The sequence below is a fragment of the Melopsittacus undulatus genome, chromosome 14 (genome assembly GCF_012275295.1).
Source record: "Melopsittacus undulatus isolate bMelUnd1 chromosome 14, bMelUnd1.mat.Z, whole genome shotgun sequence".
NCBI lineage: Eukaryota > Metazoa > Chordata > Aves > Psittaciformes > Psittaculidae > Melopsittacus > Melopsittacus undulatus.
The window spans coordinates 1,661,619-1,681,403 of record NC_047540.1 but is presented as its reverse complement, the minus strand read 5'-3'; the positions used below and the strand labels follow the sequence as shown (position 1 = coordinate 1,681,403).

The following is a 19,785-nucleotide window of genomic DNA, read 5'->3' as shown; positions in this document are numbered from 1 at the left end:
GCTGCCTCTGAGTGACCAACGCTGGCTGGGCAAGGACAGTGCAAGTACCTGCTGCAGAGTAACTCCCCTTTCCTGCTGGGTATAGAACCCCAGCCTGGGCTGGGTTGGAAGGGACCTTAAAGCTCCTCCAGCTCCTTCAGGGACACCTTCCACTGGAGCAGCTGCTCCAAGCCCCTGTGTCCAACCTGGCCTTAAGCACTGCCAGGGATGGGGCAGCCACAGCTGCTCTGGGCACCCTGTGCCAGCGCCTCAGCACCCTCACAGGGAACAGCTTCTGCCTTAGATCCAACCTGAGCTTCCCCTGTTTCAGTCTGAACCCATCACCCCTTGTCCTATCCCTACAGTCCCTAATGAAGAGTCCATCCCCAGCATCCTTGTAGCCCCTTCAGACACTGGAAGTTGCTCTCAGGTCTCCAGCTTCTCTTGTCCAGGCTGAACAGCCCCAATGTTCTCAGCCTGGCTCCATACAGGAGCTGCTCCAGCCCCTGAGCATCCTCGTGGCCTCCTCGAGGTTTGCTCCACCAGCTCCATGTCCTGGTGCTGAGGACACCAGAGCTGCCATTGTGCTCTTATCAAAACCAGCTGCAGCTTCATACCCCTGGTTTCCTGCCCTGCTGCAGCTGGAAGTGCCGGTACCTCCTGCAGCCTTGCTGCCTACAGGGATGCTTGACCCCTTCACAAACCTTGCTCAGCTTTGGATACCCACTGTCAGTAGCAATAAACCTACTGGTTTCAGTAGCAATAAACCCTGCTGGCTCCTTCCTGTGGTTGCTAAGTTTGGCCCAGTGCTCCCTTGTCCGTGCTGTGGACACTCACTCGGCCTCTGCATCGATGTGACAAGAACTAATGACTCCCTGCAGGATGCCATCGTGTCCCTCCTGCTCTCCTGCTCAATGGGATGTCCCTCCTGCACTGTGGGGACAGGAGCTGGGGTCAGGATCTCTGTGCTGGGAACAAGGTTTCCTCACACTGTGGGGCACAGATCCCCACTGTGGGGCTGCTCCCAGTGCTACTGGTTTGGGAAGGGAATCGACTCAGGAATTGTCTGGATGTGAGGCCATCATCCCTGCTCCCAGCACACAGCCATGGGCCTCTCCTGTGGGGCACAGGAGATGGGGAGGGCAGTGCTTTGCCAAGACAGGAACGGACCCAGGCCTGGGACTGCTGACAGGAGGTGGGAAGAGGAAGAGCCCAATGTGGTCAGCGCTGGGAAAGGCAGCTCCTGCCCAGGACTGCCTGGGGAACATCCCCATAACCAGTAACAGCTGTCAAATGGGGGAAAGACAGGGAAGGAAAGAAGGAACAGCTCCTGTCTGCAGCCCCCCCAAGTACAGCGCTCCCAGTACTCCCAGTACAGTGTTCCCAGTACTGTGCTCCCAGCAGCGCTCCCAATACTCCCAGTACAGTGTTCCCAGTACTGTGCTCCCAGCACAGTTCCCAGCACTCCCAGCACAGTTCTCCCAGCACCCCCAGTAGCATTCCCAGCACTCCCAGCACAGTGTTCCCAGCACTCCCAGTACAGCACTCCCAGCACCCCCAGCAGTGTTCCCAGCACTCCCAGCACAGCACTCCCAGCACAGCACTCCCAGCACTCCCAGCACAGCACTCCCAGCAGTGTTCCCAGCACAGTGTTCCCAGCCCAGGGCTCTGGCCCCACAACAAGGAAAACAGGAGTCATTTTCCAGCGGGCTGAGCCAGCCCTAACCCCTGTGAGTGTCCCACTGACAATCAGCAGCATCAGGGCTTGGCTGAGCTCTCTCCCCAACCTGCCCCTCGGTGTCCCAGCCCCAGTTCTCCCAGTGCTCTGCAGTCCCTGCAGCACAGCAAGGTGGGCAAGGGAGAGGGGAGCTGGGATTTGGGGTGTCCTTCCCTCCCTGGCCAGCATGGAGAGGTGAAGTGGGTTTGTTCTGCAGGGTCTGCTGCTGCCGTGACCTCCCTCATCCCCCCTAACCTCTCCTCAAGCAGATCCCCCTTTACCACAGCCAGGAAATTCCTCTTCTTCCTGTTCCCCCTCTCCCCTTCAGCACCAGGAGCTGCCCTCCTGCTCCCTGGGGCTGAGCCCATCTGGGCATCACCTTAAGCCAGGCTTTCAGCAGCCTGGATCCTGAGCTGTGTGATGAGGCCGGGCTGTGTCCTATGGGAATCGGAGCAGGAGGTTTCTGGGGTGATGGGTTCAGACTGAACCAGGGGACTTTCAGGTTGGAGATAAGGCAGAAGCTGTTCCCTGTGAGGGTGCTGAGGCACTGGCACCCACCTAACCCTAACCCTAATGCTGCCCAGCCCCAGCCACGCAAGAGCAGCACCATCAGCATGGGATGAGCACCGGGCTCGCAGCTGAGATGCTGGCAGTGAACACGGAGCAGGGAGCAGAGCCCAGATGCCTCTTTCCCATCCGACAAGGCAAAGCCAAACCCCAGTGCTTGTTCCTGCCCTTGGCAAGCAAGAGGTGGCGACAGGAGTGAGGCAGAGGAGCTGCAGCCAGGGAGGGAAGTGCCTTTCTCTTGGGGCTCTGTGACCTTCGCTGCTGTGCAGAGGCCCTGGCAGCTCCCAGCCCATGGCAGCCCCTGCCCTGGAACCCTGGAAAGGCAGCTCCATGGAGCCGGTGCCTTGTCCTCCTTGCAGCCATGGAGCTGGGCAGCAGTGGTCCTGACTCTCTGGGATACAGGTCCTGCCGCCAGCAGCCGAGCCCATGGGCTGGGAGCTGGATCAGCAATGCCATGAGTTGAGTGTCCTCACTGCCCTGCTTAGGGGGCAAGCACTGGGAATGAGCTGCTGGGGCAGAGCCAGGAGAGGGCTGACACCCGAGGGAGGCAAATGGCTCCTCAATTGCTGCTTCCAGCCCTTCTTGCTTAGCTGCAAAGAGAAGCAATGCTGGGAGGAGAGGAAAGGAGCAGGGTCCTGTGCAGGTAGATTGGGGTGCACCCAGAGCCCCCCAGAGCTGAGCTTTAGAGGTTTAGGAGCAGGTTTAGAGCGAAGACAGAAATGCTGACTTGGCCAGAGGGATAAGATCCATTGAGAGCTATTGATCACTCCAGTAAGCTCAGCTGTGACACAAAGAGCTGCCTCAGCAGAAGGCCATTTCAGCCTGGCTTTAGGGAGAGCCTATAGAGGGACCATAGGGCAGGGCAGGCAGCAGTGGGAACGCAGCACCCTGCTCTCCTTGAGCCAGCTGCCTGCTCCCGGTGGCACCAGATAAGGGCTCTTTGGGGGCCTGTTTGCAGCCCTGCCACAGGAGCAAGGAAGCATCCACTGCAGCGGAGCCAGGACAGGCACTGGAATAGGAAGGATTAAAACCTCTCACAGGAGCTGGCTCAGCTCCCAGGGCCCTCTCCGGACACTGGCACAAGGGCAGCTCCTCCCTGGGGCTCCAGCTCTGCAGAGGCTCTCAGCTCCCCATCCTGTTCCCCAGGAGGGCTCCTGCTGGAGCCATCCCCCATCAGAACACAGCTTCCCATTTATCCCCATGTTCCTGCGTATCCAGAGTGACAACTGCCAGGTAAGGCAGCAGCAAACAGGCCTGCACCAAGGCACTAGGAGCACGTCAGACCCAGCTGTGTGCAGATGCCAGGCTCTGCTCCCATGACCACCCCTCTTGCAGGGGGAGCAGCTGGGATTGCACTGGAGCAGTGCAGGTCAAGGACAGCAGGGGTGACTCGGCCCCTCTGATGAAGGAGCTCCTGGTGCCATTCCCTGCATGGCTCCGGAGGTGCTCAGCTGCTCCCATGCACAACCACAGCCACAGGCACTGCAGCTGTGGGACAGCAGTGTGAGCCCTCCCCTGCCCAAGCTGCCCCCGGAGCCTGGCTCAGGCTGTGCCCAGCAAGGACTCCTTTGGGAGCCCCTGGGCCTATCCAGAGCTGGCTCCCTCCCAGGCAGGGCTCCCCTCTCCTGCCCGTGTCAGCCCCACAGCCACCTGAGCCACAGCGCTGCAGCCTCCAGCCCCTGCTCCCACACACGTCCCACAGCAGCACAAGCTGTTGCTGTTTGCAGTTACCATGAACCAGCACCCCAGACCCCTGCCCAGTGCTCCCCATAGACCCAGCAGCATCAGTGCCTTCATCCCGCAGCAACAGCCTTCACTAGAGCATCCCTTTGCTCCTTACTGCCATTCTGCTCTCCCATGTACTCTCAAGCATTCCTGGCTGCATTTCTCCATGGCCACACTGCTGCCCCCAGCCCTTTCCATGGGAAACACAGGAGATGTGCTGTTTCCCAGCAGGGCTGTGACAGGAGCATCAGCATCTCCCTGCTCTTGGATTACAGACAAGGTTTCTGCAGCCCTCCCGAGCATCTGCTTTGTGCCTCGGTCACCTCCAGCCCAGGACTGCTTTCTGACACCCACAGCACTGGGCCTTGGGCCCCAATGTCCTTTCCTTGCTCACATCCACCTCAAGTCAGCTTAGCACAGAGGGAGTGGGTGCTAATGAACCCCCTTTCCTTGCTATCGCTGCCTGTGTGTAGGTGCAGAGTCCACACTCCCCTGCCATGGAGCTGTGAACCCAGCAGCTTGTCCAAGTGCTCGAGCCCAGCTTTAGGATTAGGAAGAGCTGAAATTCCCATCCCAGGGCCCCGAGCCAGCACAGGGGTAGTGCAGGGATGCTGCAGGGCACCGAGGTGACCGTCACCCCTTGTTCTCTCCCCTCACAGACCAGATCCCGTTATGCAACCGCTAAAGGACATCACATCATCCGGAGTGGATGCAAGGACTTTGTTGGTTTGCCTTCCAGACCCCCAGGATCCGCATCCAGAGCGCTCCCAGCACCAGCTGTGCCCCATGGCTGCCTTCCCCACAGCCACTGCTTCCTGCCAGGGCAGGTAAGTGCTGAGCCTGCCGGGGAGCTGCAGCTCAGGCTCCCCACTGCAAACACAGGCTGCTGGGCTGGCTCCCAGCGCAGCAGCTCAGGGGCTGCAAGCTCCTCACTCCTTTAACCGGTGATTCCTGCTCTAATCCCAAGCGAGCGCCCTGGTCCCGTTCTCCAGAGAGGGACCAGAGCTGCTTCCCACTCCCTCCATCCCTCCCCCGGTTTTCCCCGCACAGCATCAGTGACACTCGCTGCTATAATGAGGGATGGATTTGCAGGTTGGCACCAGCCAGGACATGGTGTAATAACACTGGTGCTGCCCCAGCGCCATCAGGAAGCAGCCAGGGCAGGATGTGATCCAGCAGATCCCCCCCTGCTGCCCCCGGAGCATCCCTTACCTCTCCCAGGATCCCGCTGCAGCTCTGCCCTCCGCAGTCTCTCCCGTTCCCCTGCACCACCTCCCGGTGTGATGTCAGCCGGGCCCGGCCTCCGCAGCCGCCTCATCACCCCCCACTGCTGCCTCCCATCCCTTCCCTTCCCCGCGGTTGCCATGGCGACAGGAGGGGGAATCCCAGCCCCTGGTCCTCCACCTCCCGGAGCCTTGCTCGGTATCATCCGCTGCAGACCGGGGAAAGGACACGGTGACAGCAGGGAACAGTGGGAGGCAAAGGACAGGGGCAGCTTTGTGGCTTAACCTGCCTAGAAAGGAAGGCAGGGGCAGCCATGGGAAGCAGGCCCAGGCACTCACCTTACCCACAGCCATTCCCCACCTGTGTCCCTGATGCTCCTTCCCATTTCCACCCCCTCCATTCGCTGCTTCCCACAAGTTCTTTGTTCCTCAGCCCCTCTGCTCTTTCCCTCTCAGGGCTATGCCCATGTGCACCATGATACAAACCGTACAGACAGGGGCTTTGTGCTCTGGCCCACAGCAGGGACCCTTTGCAGTCACTCCTCGCTCCAAAATCAAGGTCAGAGATCAGGTATGGAGCAGAAACACAAGCCCAGCTCCAACCCAGACCCTCAGGAGTCAGGGGGCTCATTCTCTTACTGCCCACAAAGGTTTTCCTGCACTCACTGTCACAGATGGCTCCAGCAGGAGGGGAGAAGGGCAGATATTGTATTTTTAGGACTGCAGCACATTTTTAATGGGCCCAGAGCTTCTCAGCCCTCCCCCATCCAAAAGGCTGCTTCTTTTCAGCAGCAATCTCTCTGCATGAGAGAACAGGTCACTTCCTCTATCAGTGTCCTATTTGATGCTGGTCCTTGGGCTATAAATAGGAATTTTCCCCTTTTATAGTTGCTGAATAATTGTGAGGATGAAACACGAGCAGAGTTTTCAAAAGAGTGCCTGATAAGCAGCTTGCTGGAAGGGGATGGGGGAACAGGAGGAAGCTGCAGCACCTGCAGAGCAGCATGCGCCATGGGAAGAGTCAAGGGCAGCCTGAGAGATGGGTCACAGATGGAGGCTTGAGGTAAACAGCATCCCCATAGCAGCCTCCCCATAGCAGCCTCCCTATGGCTCCTTTCATGCTCCACACTTAGGTAAGGATCAAACAGAAGCAGCCCAGCTCAGAGGAGCCAGGACTGGAACGCCAGGAAGAGCAGGCAGAACAGGTTTGAAACAGCAGCAGGCAAACAGTAGAGGACACAATCCCAAACAATGAGGAAGAGCTCAGCTTAACATCCATCAGCCAAAGAAACAAGGGAAGGATACCACAAACTTGCCTTCAACAGGGAGGCAATGCTAAGTGGAGGTAACAGAGAGGTGTAAACCCATCAGAGCACAGGAACAGGGTAAAGGGAGGCCAGGGCCTGCTCTTGTTCCCTCTCTCAGAGCAGATTTGAGCCTTGGTACCTCAAGAAGCACCAGTGGAGGGGAACAGAGACACAAGGAGCTACAAAAGGCAGAAAGCAAGAGAGCAGAAGTCAAAGCATGAGGCTGCAGGAGAAGGAAATGATATTAGCTCCTGCATGCACTGGCAATGGGAAGGGAAGGTAGAGCAGGCTTGGAATTCCATCCCTGAAAGGAGCTTTGTCCAGAGAGGGTCAGGATACACAGAGGGCTCAGTGCTTTCAGCGCCGTGCCTGAAGAAACAGGAGAGAGCAAACCAGAAGACACCATTGCTATGGTGATAAAGCATTAGAACACATGCAGCAGGGAAAGAGGAAGAGGAGGAATCCCAAGCTGTAGTTCCAACTGCCCAGAACATCAAGATAGGATCAGGCCCAGTGTTAGTTGCCTACAGTGGCATCCAGCTCCTCTCCCATAGCCTGCAGGGCAAAGAGGACACAGCAACAGGTACAAAAATGTAAAGGGGTTCTTTTATTCTCGGTTCAGAGGTTAGACAAAGGCACCATTTGAGCTCAAAGGAAATGCAAACCCAGCCCCATTCAGTGTTAGCTCTGCAATCATTCCAGCAAAAAACAGGCTCTTTTGCATTTCTCCAGCATTGTGAGGATTCCAGCTTGGTCACAGTGAAGCCACCCGCTTGCCAAGGCAGGCTGGGACTAGAGCCACGGCCCCTCTGCTCAGCCCAGAGCAGCCCCTGTGCCAGGGCTCAGGAATGCAGCAGAACAACAAAACTTCCAAGGAAAGACCTGGATCTTGCTTTTCCCTTGGCCTTTCCATGAGTCTTTTGTTCAGTTTGGTCCTCACTGATAGGAACAGAATCACAGCAGTGGCCTCCAGGTACCCAGGAGAGAAGCCTGGGACAGCATCTGCCCCATCCCTGCTCACAGGCCAGGGCCCTGCTGGGGATGTTTCACCCTGTGCCATGGTTTTCCCTCCCTAGGCAGTGATTTGAAGGAGAAGCTCATCTCCTCTTCACAACGATTGTGCTGAATAAGGAATCCAACCAAAAGCCAACCAAATCAGCCCCCAAGCCCCTTGTCTACCACCTCCTTCCCTCCCCTCCCATCAGTCATACCCCCCCTTCCCTGCTGCAATGGGTGTTGTAGCAGTGTGCAGCGTGTGGTGGTGTCTCATCTGCTTCGTGGAGTCACTCAGCTGGAATAAATGGGAACAAAAACATAGATTTAGGGAAAAAATAAAGAAAACCCCCAAAGTAATCATGGTTTAAGGCAGGAAAAGGCTGGATGCAAAGTGAGCACAAAGGGGGGAAAGAAGAGCGTAGAACACACTGTTCTTGCTGTGGAGGAAAACCATGACCAGATCCAGGAATGTCAACTGCTTGGGAAGCCTTCCCTGGATTCCAGCAGTGTGCAGGGAGCTGCAGCTTTGACTCTTGAGATGCTTTCAGCTAAAAGCTGCTTCCACTCACACCTTCTTTGCAGCCACAGAGACACTGGGGCAGCTCTAACACACGCTCCTCTGGAGCCCCACAGTCCTAAGCCACACACCAGGGCTGCCCTTTCTCTCTCCCCCCATCCAGGGGGGCAGTGGACCCCAAGGGCTGCTGAGGAAACCGGCACCATTTACTTCCAACCCCTCTCTCCCTGCAGCCACATGCTTCCAAAAGCAACAAGTGCTTTCAGTTCCCCACAGTATTCCCAGTTTACTGCAAGAGGGGATTTCCCTGGAAAGGATGCCTGAAGACCCAGAGTGATTCTCAAAGAGAAGCTCCCAAGAAACAGAGCAAGGGATTCCGGAGGATGAAGCATCTGGAATGGACACATGGTCCTGAGCTCAGTGTGGGATGGAGACAGCTCAACTCCTCCAAACACCACCAAACCACTCCATAACACATGGAAGGCTAAAGGCCAAAGTCTCCTCCAGGCCAGGCTGGAGTCCCACATGGGCAAAGGCCACCAGCAGCCCTGCAGGGTCACCACAGAGCAGTGCAATGGCACTAAGCCACCGCACACAGTACCCTAACGGAGCAGCAGGATGTGCTCAAGGAACAAAGACTTCTCCACTAGCTCACAGTGAAGGTCGTTGGCTCAAGGGCACATGAAGCCAGTGGTTAATAAGCTGTCTCAGCCTTGAGAAAGCATTTGTTTGGCAATAAGGCTTTATTTAGGCTGTGGGATCACGAGCAGCTCAACGCATCTTCATCTCCTTGGCCAAAGCCAAGGCAAGAGTGAAGAGGTAAAGCCCATGTCCGTTTCTAGTCCTCTAGTAACTGTTAGGCTCTGACTGGAGACTTCCAGTTGTTAAAGCAGAAAGCACCTCATTAATATCTGCTAGATTAGGGCCCACAAATGGGGAGAGGCTGAAACCTCCCCAGCTCTTCCCCCCCTCTTCTGCCCTAAAACCCCAGCAGAATGGGAGGAAGATGGGCTGAGCTCTCAGATAAACCTGCCCCATAGAGAATAACACCCACAGAAGGGGGACAAGCTCTCAGCCAGCCCTGAGCAGCACGTTCAGTTCCTTCTAGAGTGAAACAAAAGCCTTTAGAGCCAGCGGATGCTCGGGCTCGCCGCGACCTCTAGAGGCCAAAGCTCGGGCATCCGCAGGCACACAGATCCCCAAAGAGAGACCGGGAACAGCTCCTTTGATAGGGAATGAGCCTTGGGCAGCATCCCCTCATCCCCTACTCTGCTCAGCTCTTCACCCTCCCTGGCCCCAGAGACAGAGATGGAGAGACAGAGAGAAAAGCGAGAGAGCTCTGTCCTGGGACAGAGCCCTAAATGAACATAACCAGGTCTTTACATGTTGCTTTCGAGAAGGCTGCCAGGATGCTGGCAAACACCACGTCAGGAGACTGGGAGGCATCCACGGCCGTGTGGATCCCACGCTTGCTGTAGTAGGACACCAGGGGGGCGGTCTGGGTATGATAGGCCTTCAGGCGCGTCCTCAGGGCTGGTTCATTGTCGTCTGAGCGGCGGATCAGGGGCTCCCCAGTGACCTGGGGGAAGCAAGGGGACAGTCTCCAGCTGGCTGCAGCCCTCACAACCCATGCTCCCCTCCTCCAAACACAGCCTTGAGCTGCAGGAGCGATGCCCGGGGCTGCAGGGGACAGTGGGGTGAACCCAGTGCAGCCAAAGCAGTCACTGGAGAGAGGAGGATTCAGCATCATGGCCATGCCCCCACACACTGCTCTGCTTGCTAAAAGGAGCCTTAAGAGCAGGCTATAGTTGCTCCCGAGAGGGAAACCAGGCACAACCCACTGCAACTTGAGCTATGGACAGAGTCCATGGAATAGCCATGCCCTTCACTCATCCCGTGCCATTGGCTCAGGCTGCCCAGGCAGATCCCCACGCTCCCCAGAAAGCCACGAGAGGAGGTGGGAGAGAAGGAAAGCAATGAGTATTATCCAGGGATGCTGCAAAGCATCAGCTAAACCCAAAGGAAGGGAAGCTGCAGCCTGGGGAGCTCACATACATCGTCCTTCATGTGCTCTTTCGGGGGTCTGAACTCCTCATGATAAGAGCGGCCGCTCGCTGGGTGAATCAGCCTAAGGCAGAAAGCAAGAGTCAGCAAAGGACAAGCTCTCCTGAACCTCCAACTCAGCAGCATCTGAACATCTGCAAGAGCAGCCCCATCAGCCTCTCTGCGCTCAGAAAAAGCTCTTCTGGTTATTTCTGTACAAGGGCCTCTTCAGGAGCCTCAAAAAAGCAGCTGTGCTAAGAGATGGAGCTTTTGCTTTATGTTTTCTGGGGAAGAGCCAGCTCCTGGAGATGGGAGGGTGACACAGGGCAAACAGGGGACATCATGGGCCACAGATCCCAGATAGGATGCTCAGCAGTGCTAAAATATAGAATCCCAGAATCCCAGAGGGGTTTGGCCTTGAAGCTCCTCCAGCTCCAACCCTTCCACGGGCAGGGACCCCTTCCACTGGAGCAGCTGCTCCAAGCCCCTGTGTCCAACCTGGCCTTGAGCACTGCCAGGGATGGGGCAGCCACAGCTTCTCTGGGCACCCTGTGCCAGCGCCTCAGCACCCTCACAGGGAAGAGCTTCTGCCTAAGAGCTCAGCTCAGTCTCCCCTGGGGCAGGTTAAAGTCATTCCCCTTGTCCTGTCCCTACAGGTCCTTGTCCCAAGCCCCTCTCCAGGTTTCCTGCAGCCCCTTTTAGATATTGGAAAACTGTTTTAAGGTCTTCCTGGAGCCTTCTCCTGTGTAAAGGAGCAGCAACAGCTCCAGAAGAGCAAGAGCACAGCCTAAAGGCTGACCTGGGTCACCAGACTCAGAGCAGGAAACCCCACATCCCGAGTGGGAGGAAAGGATTTACCGTCCGGTGATTCTCCGGATCAGCAAGGAGTCAGGAATGCTGAACTCGATGACTGAGTCCAGCTTCTCTCTCCTCTTGTCCAGGAGCTCATCCAGCTGCAACAGAAAGTACCCCCTGAGCAGGAGAGCGGCAGAGGAGCTGGTGTCCAGGCAGGGAGGTGATGCTGCAGCACCAGCTCACACATACCATCTCTGCCTGCTTCACCGTGCGGGGGAAGCCATCCAGGAGGAAGCCGTTCTTGCAGGGAGGGGAGTCCAGGTTGTTCTCGATCAGCTCCACCACCATCTCATCGCTCACCTGGGGAGGAGGCACAGGAGGGATCTGAAAGGTCCTTTCCACCACAAGTGATTCTAGGACACCCTGATTGCACACACAGCACCTCCAGAGCTGCTCTGCTCACACCAGGCTGCTTGAACAGGCATTCCTGGTGCCTGAAAACAGGAGTTAACAGGGTGGAAGCTGCGTGTTCAGACCTGAAGCACTTCCTGCCATGGGTGTCACCCACCACCACCTGGGATTTGGACCAGTGCTACTATGTCCCAACCTGTTTCAAAGGTTGCTGGGTTTCAAGGGACACCAGCAGCCTGAAGACAAGCTCTGGAGACAGGGAGGTCAGGATACATGGTACAACATAACCTCTACTTCCTGCTACTTTGTACCTTCACCCACAGGGCCCTGCAGAGGTCAGGAAGGGTGAAGCAGTTGCTCATTGACTCATAAACCTGCTGTGAAGGTAACTGCCTCCCATGGCTGACAAGCTCTGCCCTCGCTGCCTGGTTTTTCCCTGCATACTGCCAGGATTAGCACTGGTATTAGCACTGTTTGGGAAGCACTGACAGGCACGGCAGCCCCAACAATAGCACCCGCAGCTGGGAGCAGGATCAGGGACCAGACTGTGCCAACACACAAACAAGCACCCTGGGATGGGAAGGGAGCTGGGGGGGAAGCACCAAGTCCCTTCTGTGTGTTCCTGATTACTGCCTTCAGAGAAAGGGGTTCTGCCTCCTAACTGAGCCCAAAGCTCCATCCTGTGGCCCAGCCAAGTTATCAGAGAGCCAGAGCATGGTGCTGGGCTGTACCTGCACAGCAGCCCCATGGAGCTGCCCCACACACACGTGGCAGATAGCGCCGACAGCGCCAGATAACAGCCCTATCTTTCATAACCAGCTGGGTTATTGCAGGCTCGGTGTTGCAATGTAAGCCTGGACTGAAAGCTGGAGCTACGTCATGTTGTCCTCCTAACCTGGGGCCTGCAAAGTCCCTGTGGGGGGCTGTGAGCCCTTGAGCCAGCAGCAGTGCCCAGGATCTGCCCCATACCCCTCTGTTTTGGGACACATCACTGCAATTTGCTGTCCCTAATGACATATTTCAGTCATTTTGGCAAGACCCTCGGTAAAGCAGTGTGTCAGAGGCCCCAGCTCTTGTTCCCTGGGGATCCAAAGCATCTCTTGCACAGCATTACCCAGTACCCACTGTAACTACTTCAGCAACACCCCTACGTCTATTTCTGCCTTAGTTACAGGCAAATGGCCTTTATGCAGAGCTGGGACCCTCTGGACAAAGTCACCCAGCCCAGAGGCACCCAGGTACGACGTGAAGTGAGACCAGAGCTACAAAGCATGACTGTAACAGCCTGTAGCTCCAAGGATACAGCTTCACCTCGGTGCTGAGGAGCCAGAGAACCCCTTGCACCCCACCCCAGCACACAGAGGGACACGGGCTGCTGGTAAGCAAGGAGCAATGCTGCAGAGGAGGTGTTCAGAGAGGATGTTTACTCCTGCAGGATAATGACAAAGGAAACCCCTGCCCTCACCCTGCAATCTGCCTCCCTCCCCGTTTGTCACCGAGCTTCTAATTACCGGCTGGATTTGGGCTGCTCCCATTCCAGCGCTGCCACCCGCCTCCCCTCCCAGCACATCCCCGGTACCCACCAGCTTCCCGGCGTCCATCGTCTCCTTGAGGCGCTTGCCCAGCTCGGAGCCCGAGGCCACCATGGCCCGCAGCATGTCGCCGGTGGCGAGGTGGCACACGCAGTAGGTCTCGGCCAGCTTCGGGGCCTGCGGGAGGACACGGACACAGCGGGAGGTGCTCAGCGGGAGGGCTCCGAGGGGCTCAGGCCCAGCCGGGGGCTGGAGCCCCAGCGCGGCCTTGGTCCCGCTCTGCGGCCGGCAAACACGTGGCAGGGCCGGGAGCGCCGGTTTCGGGGCCCGGATACCGGCTCCCCGCGGCCTCCCGTAGAGAGGGGCCCGGGACAAAGAGCCCCGGTGCACGGGCACGGCTGAGCCCCCAGCGGAACGAGGCCCGGACACCCCCCCGTCAGGGCAGGCCGCCCGCCCCGCTGCCCCAGCGAGGGAGCGGAGCCGGACACCGGCGTCGCTCCGGAGCCGACCGGGCCGGTGCCGCCGCCGCTCCGGTTGAGACCGCCCATCCCCCGGTGCCCTCCGGTGCCCTCCGGTGCCCCCTCACCTGCGTGCCCTTGCCCGCACCGGGCGGCCCCAGCAGCACGGCCCGGATGCCCCGGCGGAGCCCCGGGGCCTGCCCTCGGCCATCGCTCGGCTGCGCGCTCGGAGCCATGGCCGCCGCCGACTGCGGCCAATGGGCGGGGACGCCGGGAACCACGTGGCTCATGGGCGGGCTTCGTAGCCTGTGGGCGTGGTCTAGCGGCGAGGGGAAGGGCTTACACCGATGGTGGGCGTGGTCTACTTGAAAGTGGGCGTGGTTTTGCTGGAAGTGGGCGTGGTCTCGCTGGAAGTGGGCGTGGTTTCGGTGCGCTCCCCGCACCCTGCCGTCCCCCGCTCCCTGCGCCGCTCCCCCTGTCTTGCACGGCTCTGGCTGCGGTCAGAGCCAGGATCTGACAGGAGACAAGGGCTCCTTTGGCCCTGGTTGCCAGGAGAGCTCATGGCAAAGCCAAGGCCACAGCGTTGAGGATCCAGGATAAGTCGTTCCCTTTCACGTCCTCTGCAGGGGCAGCTGAGAGCGAGCATTGTCTCCTCAGTGACACCAGAGAGGGAACTGTAAATGAAACAAGAAGGAAATGCCCTGCTCAGCCTGCAGTGTTTGAGGGATGGAGCAGTGGAACCGTTCCAAGTGCGCAAATGCAGCCAAAGACAGGACTGAGGGACCAAACGGGGCATGTGCATGGATGGCAGAGCTGGATCCGCTGCTGGGGAACACACCGAAGCTGGCAGCAGCACCAGGACAGAATCCATCCCTGTGGGCTTCCTGACCCAGGTCCCGCAGTCAGTGTCCCAGCCAGACAGGGTTTAATCTGCAGGAAGCTCCTTCCCCTGGCAGCAATATCTCAGAGGTATCTTGGGCTCTCTTCCCCTCCATGGTCCCTGTGCACACAATGACTGGCTGCAGGACGGCTGGGGATGAGCTACCAGCGCAGGGGGGGGCTCGGTGGGGATCGGGGTGTCTGCTGGGGGCAGCCCCAGCCCTGGATAAGGTGGGCGAGGGGTGCAGCATTCCTCAGAAGGGATGAAGGATGCTCCGAGGCAGCTCAGCCAATGGGGTGGCTGGGATTGGTTGCCATGGCTACGATTGGGAGGCAGAGCAAGGAGAGGGGTACTGGGATACAACGGGTGCAGGGCCCCCCAAACACAGGGTCTGGGGGCCCGGGGCAGGTGAGGAGTTGGGGCAGGACAAGAGGCACCGCTGGGACCAGTTCATTCTCCTGCCAGCAGCAACGCCTCGGGGTGCAGCGTGAGCTCGGCCTTCCTTGGGGACCCCCCTTGGCATTGTGCCTAGGCACTGGGAAGGAGGCATCAGACCTTGGGAAGGAGGGATAAGACCTTGGGAAGGAGGCATCAGACCCTGGTAAGGAGGGGATGTCTGTGGCTTGGGCTGGCAGGAATGACCCACTTAAATGACATCATTTCTGTGCCAGCCAACGTGGGTGATGGGCAATGAAGGGCAAGGCTGGAGGAGTCACTCTCCCAAGTACAAAGCTTTAAGAGCCTCAAACCCCCTTGTTTTACCCCATTCCCCATCTCTGGAATTCACTGTCAGTGTTTGCTCAGTGCATGGCACCATCCGGCTGCTCTGGGTCCATGTGGGCCTTCCCCTAGTGCCCCCCAGAGTGTTGTAAGGTCTCTGTAGGGAAGGAGGTGCAGCTCTGAGATGTGAAACCTCTGACTCCCACTCACTGCGGATCAGGGAGGTCTGTAAAAGCCCTGGAGCTAGACCTGGAGTGGGAATGCTCTGTGTCAGCTTGAGCTGGGTCATCAGCTCCCTGGGTTATGGGATGGGCTGGATCCAAGGGAGCCAAGTGTGTGAGCTTAAAGCTCTGTGTGTGAGCTAGGAAACACCCTGAGCTTGACTTGTCCCCTAGCTCCACACACTGTGTCATGGGAGGGAAATGAAACTGGAACCACAGCAGGGATCCAGAGGGGATACTGGTGCTGTGCCTCTTCAGCGCACAGCTGGCATCGCACGTGTGTCAGGATGCCTCTTTCCTGCGCCCATGAGACAGGAAGATCACAAGGGAAGTTAACCCTGTGCAATGTACAGCAGATCCAGCTGCATCCAGAGCGTGATGGGACATGTCCTGGCATCTCTAGGCCATCGGCTTTGCAGTGAACTTGGCTTTGGTGTTAACTGTATTGGTGCCTGAGCTGCAAGGTGTGGAGCTCAGGGTGTACTGGTACACACTGGTGGGGCTTCTGGACCTTGCTTCTCGCCTTCCTTTCCTTGTTTTCCCACTGTATTTCATACTTAGAAGCTAAACCCTACTTGAGAAGGCCTCAAGCTCACGTTACTGCACCTCAGCCATGAATGGGGACTTGAACGAGTCCAACTTCACCATGGTGGAGGAAGGCTTCACCACCAGAGACCTCCTGGAGAGCCTCCTGGTGGGGCCATGCCAGGCGGTGAGGCTGATGCTCGCTGCTCCCTTGGCAGAGGCTGGCATGGGGAGCCCAGTGCTGCTCACTGCAGCTTTCCCTATGGTGCCCAGTAAGCCTTGTTCATGGCAGACCTGGGGGACATCGTGAAGAAACACCTGCAGCTCCTGAAGGTCCTACCCCGTGTGAAACCCTTCCCAGTGAAGTGCAACAGCAGTGAAGGAGTGATTCGGCTGCTGGCGGAGCTGGGGACGGGCATTGCCTGTACCAACAAGGTAGGGCTGTGGGAGGACATCCTTTGGGCACTGAATAGCTTGGGCTTCATCCTAAAGGTCGTTTCCAACCTGGTTGCTCCTGTGATGGGTGAGAAAGCAGCAGGGCTTAGGTTTCTCCTCACAAGGTGACAAAACCCTCCCAGAGCAGCTCAGAAACCCATGGCCTCTCTGGTGGCTCAGGTTTGTTCCCTCTGACCCTCATTCCTGCCTCTGGAACTGGTGCCCTGGCTGGTGGCAAGGCAGGTCCCTGGGTGCTGCTGCCACAACCGTCCCACTCCTGTGGCTTTAGGCTAAGCATAAAGCTCCCTGCTCCCTCCTGCAATAGCCACATCCCAGGGAGGAACCAAAGCTGAGCCACTCGTACATAGGTAAATGGTACCAGGAGGAGAAAGTGCAGGGTTGTGACAGCTCAGACCAACGCTGCCACTGTCACCCTCTGCAGCTCACAGGGGACACATGCACCAACCCCATACCTGCTAAACCCACTCATGAACATCTTGCTGCAACCTGCCCCTACCAGGACAAGGTCCAGTGTGATCCTTCTGGGCTCTTGTGGCTGTTCCCTGGCAAAGCCCAGGCTGTGATGCTGGCCCAAGGCTCAGCGTTGGTGCCAATGTGTGTGTTGTGTGCCTGCAGGCAGAGATCACACAGGTTCAGAGCATCGGAGTCCCCTCTGACATGGTCTTCTACAGCAGCCCCTGCAAGCAGGTTGCCCACATCAAGTATGCAGCAAGCCACGGGGTGCAGCTCATGGCCTTTGACAATGAAGTGGAGCTGAGCAAGGTGGCCCAGAGCCATCCTCGGGCTTGGTGGGTGTCCGGCAGCATCACTGCACTGGGGGGGAGCAGGGGTAGGAGCTGTGGGGTGGCTGTGGGGTGATCGAGGGTCTGAAACCCCTCAGCACCGGGTGGCTTTGCTCTGCAGGATGTTGTTGGGTATCGCTGCTGATTCCAGCCCTTCTGCCATTCCGAATATGGCCTTTGGGACCACGCTCAAGTCCTGCAGGCACCCGCTGGAGATGGCCAAGGAGCAGGCAGTGGAGGTGGTTGGCATCAGGTACAGCGCGTGGTCCTTTATCCATAGGGACAGCATGGAGGTCCACGGGGCCACCAGCTGCTCCGGCTGGGAGAGGTGAAGGCAGGGACCTGGGGAGGCTGATCTGGGACCAGTTTGGGGCAGGTTTGGAGCTCTGAGAGGATGTGGGGCTCTGAGGGGCGGTCAGGCAGTTGGCACTGGGATGCTGTGTGGGACCCAGTGAGCGATGGTGTCCCTCAGGTTCCCGCAGGAAAACCATCCAGCTCTTCCTTGGGAAGCCACCACAACCCGGAGACGACCACGAGAGCATCTGCACCCCCTGTCCTGCGGCTGGGAGATGGCAGAGTCCCTCTGTGTCACCCCAGTGTTCGCTCCAGCCGGGATCATCTGAGCCCCGGGAGCAGGGGACACATCCTGCCCGCTGCCGGCATCGCCTGTGGTGAGGGCTTTGAAGCCTGTGCCATGAATCCTGTTCCTCCTGCCCGTGTGCTGTGTGTGCCGCTGGGGAAGCCATGGGGACGAGCAGGTTTGGGCTCTGGGAATGATGGAATTACCGGTTGTCCAAGGAGGCGTTTCCCAAGTGCGGGTGGACGGGAATTAGGCTGCAATAGGGAGCTGGGTGCTTTGCTCGTAGGGAAGGTGAGGTTGTGAACCCAAAGCTTGGACACTGCTGGGATAAGGGAATAGGGAGCAGGAGTGCCAGGCTGGGGGTGCTATGGGGGGGACTTGTGGCTCCCACCCTGGTCCTGAGCTCTTGGCAGCCTGGATGGAGAGCTCTGCCCTGGGAGGGGGGGGCTGCAGAGAACCCGAACTGCTGGAGAGCAGGGACACAGAGAGGGACCAAGGACTGGGAGCACTGGGAGCACTGGGAGCACTGAGAGCATTAGGAGCACTGAGAGCACTGGAAGCACTGGGAGCACTGGGAGCACTGGGAGCATTAGGAGCACTGAGAGCACTGGAAGCACTGGGAGCACTGGGAGCACTGGAAGCACTGGGAGCATTAGGAGCACTGGAAGCACTGGGAGCACTAGGAGCATTGGGAATACTGAGAGCACTGGAAGCATTGGGAGCATTGGTAACATTGGGAGCACTGAGAGCACTGTGAGCATTGGGAGCACTGGGAGCACTGAGAGCACTTGGAAGCACTGGGAGCACTGGAGCACTGGGAGCATTGGGAGCACCGGGAGCATTGGGAACACTTTGAGCAGTGGGATCACTGTGATCACTGTGATCACTGGAAGCACTGGGAGCATTGGGAGCACTGGGAGCATTGGGAACATTGGGAGCAGTGGGATCACTGGAAGCACTGGGAGCATTGGGAGCAGTGGGATCACTGTGAGCATTGGGAGCATTGGGGACACTGGGAGAGCCTCGGAGGCCGCGGCAGGGGCCGGCAGGGGGCGCTGGGGCGCGGCGGGCGGTCTCTCCTCCTCCCCGCCAGGGGGCGCTCTAGCTGGGAGGCCGCTCGTGCCTCGGTTCACCTCATCTCCATGGCTCCTGGAGCCTCCCAGCCGTAAAGCGCACGGCGAGTGTCGCAGTCGCGGCCGCGCTTGCCGGCGGGCAGCGTCGTGAACGGCCCGTGAAGGACGGCGGCGGAGCCCCGGTGGTGCCGGTGCCGTTAGGCCGCCGGAGCGCAGCCATGCCGTTCTGGGACCTGCAGCGGCAGCTCGGCATCGATGTGGACCGATGGCTGCTGCGGCAGAGCACGGCACAGCCCAACGGCAACGCCGGAGCCTGCCATGCCTTCGAGCGGGAGTGGGTGGAGTGCGGGCACGGCCTGGGGCAGACCCGGGCCCGACGCGAGTGTCAGCCCGAGTATGAGGACTTCATGGAGTGCATGCACCGAACCAAGCTGGTGAGTACCGGGGATGTGGTGCCTGCCCCGCGGCTGCTGGGGAAGCTGCTGTGGGTCTGCTGAGATCCTGACCCCCCCCATGCAGTGCAATGGGGAAGCTGCTGTGGGCTCTGCTGAGCCCCTGACCCCCCTGCAGTGCGATGGGGAAGTTGCTGTGGGTCTGCTGAGAACCTGACCCCCATGCAGTGCGATGGGGAAGCTGCTGTTCCCCTGTGGGCTGCAGCCCCGCTGCTCATTGGTATTAAAAAGTGTTGCACCAGCCCGAAAGCGTTGCAGAGGCTGAGCCCCATTGTGGGGGGGTCTGCATACACACAGCTTTGGGGTCTCATTGGGTGCTTCCCCCCCCCCGTGTGTGTGTGCTCGGGCAGGCGGCGCGGCTGAAAACCATCCTGGATCAGCGGGACAAGATGATCAAGGAAGGGAAGTACACCCCCCCCGACTACCACAAGGGCAAAGAGGACCCTCGGCCGTGATCCATAGGGATGTGGCTCCACGTGGAGGCGGCGACATGGGATTCCTGTGGGGAGAAAAGCCAGGGCTCAAGCGGGTGCTGCTGCGTGGCTCCTGCTGAAGGGAAGAGGCACCACAACGGCCATCTCTTGGGATAGTAAATGTCTACTTCACAACAGCCTTTGCCTCTGCCTTGTCTTTATTTCCCAAGTGAAGCACAGCTCAAGGGGAGCTCCAAATCCCTGCAGTGGTTGGGACCTGCCCTGGAGGGGCTGGGATGCTCCTGGAGCCGGGGACCTGCCCTGGAGGGGCTGGGATGCTCCTGGAGCCAGGGACCTGCTCTGGAGGGGCTGGGATGCTCCTGGAGCCAGGGAGCTGGTGCCTTCATTTGTGC

The 19,785-nt window shown here is 58.6% G+C and overlaps 3 protein-coding genes across 4 annotated transcripts; 2 read left to right on the top strand and 1 right to left on the bottom strand.

Annotated features, from left to right (window-relative positions):
* Positions 1-7,105: 7,105 nt before the first annotated feature.
* On the bottom strand, positions 7,106-13,566 carry AK2 (adenylate kinase 2). Of its 2 annotated transcripts, XM_034069154.1 has the most exons (7): positions 13,399-13,552; positions 12,864-12,989; positions 11,119-11,229; positions 10,933-11,027; positions 10,087-10,159; positions 9,415-9,610; positions 7,106-7,809 (listed from the first exon to the last, which is right to left on the bottom strand). In XM_034069154.1, exons 1-7 carry the CDS (start codon positions 13,504-13,506, stop codon positions 7,802-7,804), a joined length of 717 nt encoding a protein of 238 aa, XP_033925045.1. In that variant the 5' UTR covers positions 13,507-13,552; the 3' UTR covers positions 7,106-7,801. The 2 variants fall into 2 exon arrangements, with proteins under 2 accessions (XP_033925045.1, XP_033925044.1); XM_034069153.1 differs by lacking the exon at positions 7,106-7,809 and having other exon boundaries at positions 8,756-9,610; positions 13,399-13,566.
* On the top strand, positions 12,792-17,962 carry LOC117436966 (antizyme inhibitor 2-like). The gene is made up of 5 exons (XM_034069155.1): positions 12,792-14,239; positions 14,616-16,051; positions 16,688-16,860; positions 16,976-17,107; positions 17,327-17,962. The coding sequence occupies exons 2-5, from the start codon at positions 15,902-15,904 to the stop codon at positions 17,475-17,477; spliced, it is 606 nt and encodes a 201-aa protein (XP_033925046.1). The 5' UTR covers positions 12,792-14,239; positions 14,616-15,901; the 3' UTR covers positions 17,478-17,962.
* A 642-nt stretch (positions 17,963-18,604) lies between these two features.
* NDUFS5 (NADH:ubiquinone oxidoreductase subunit S5) lies at positions 18,605-19,569 on the top strand. The gene is made up of 2 exons (XM_034069289.1): positions 18,605-18,941; positions 19,310-19,569. Exons 1-2 carry the CDS (start codon positions 18,726-18,728, stop codon positions 19,412-19,414), a joined length of 321 nt encoding a protein of 106 aa, XP_033925180.1. The 5' UTR covers positions 18,605-18,725; the 3' UTR covers positions 19,415-19,569.
* The last annotated feature ends 216 nt before the right edge of the window (positions 19,570-19,785 follow it).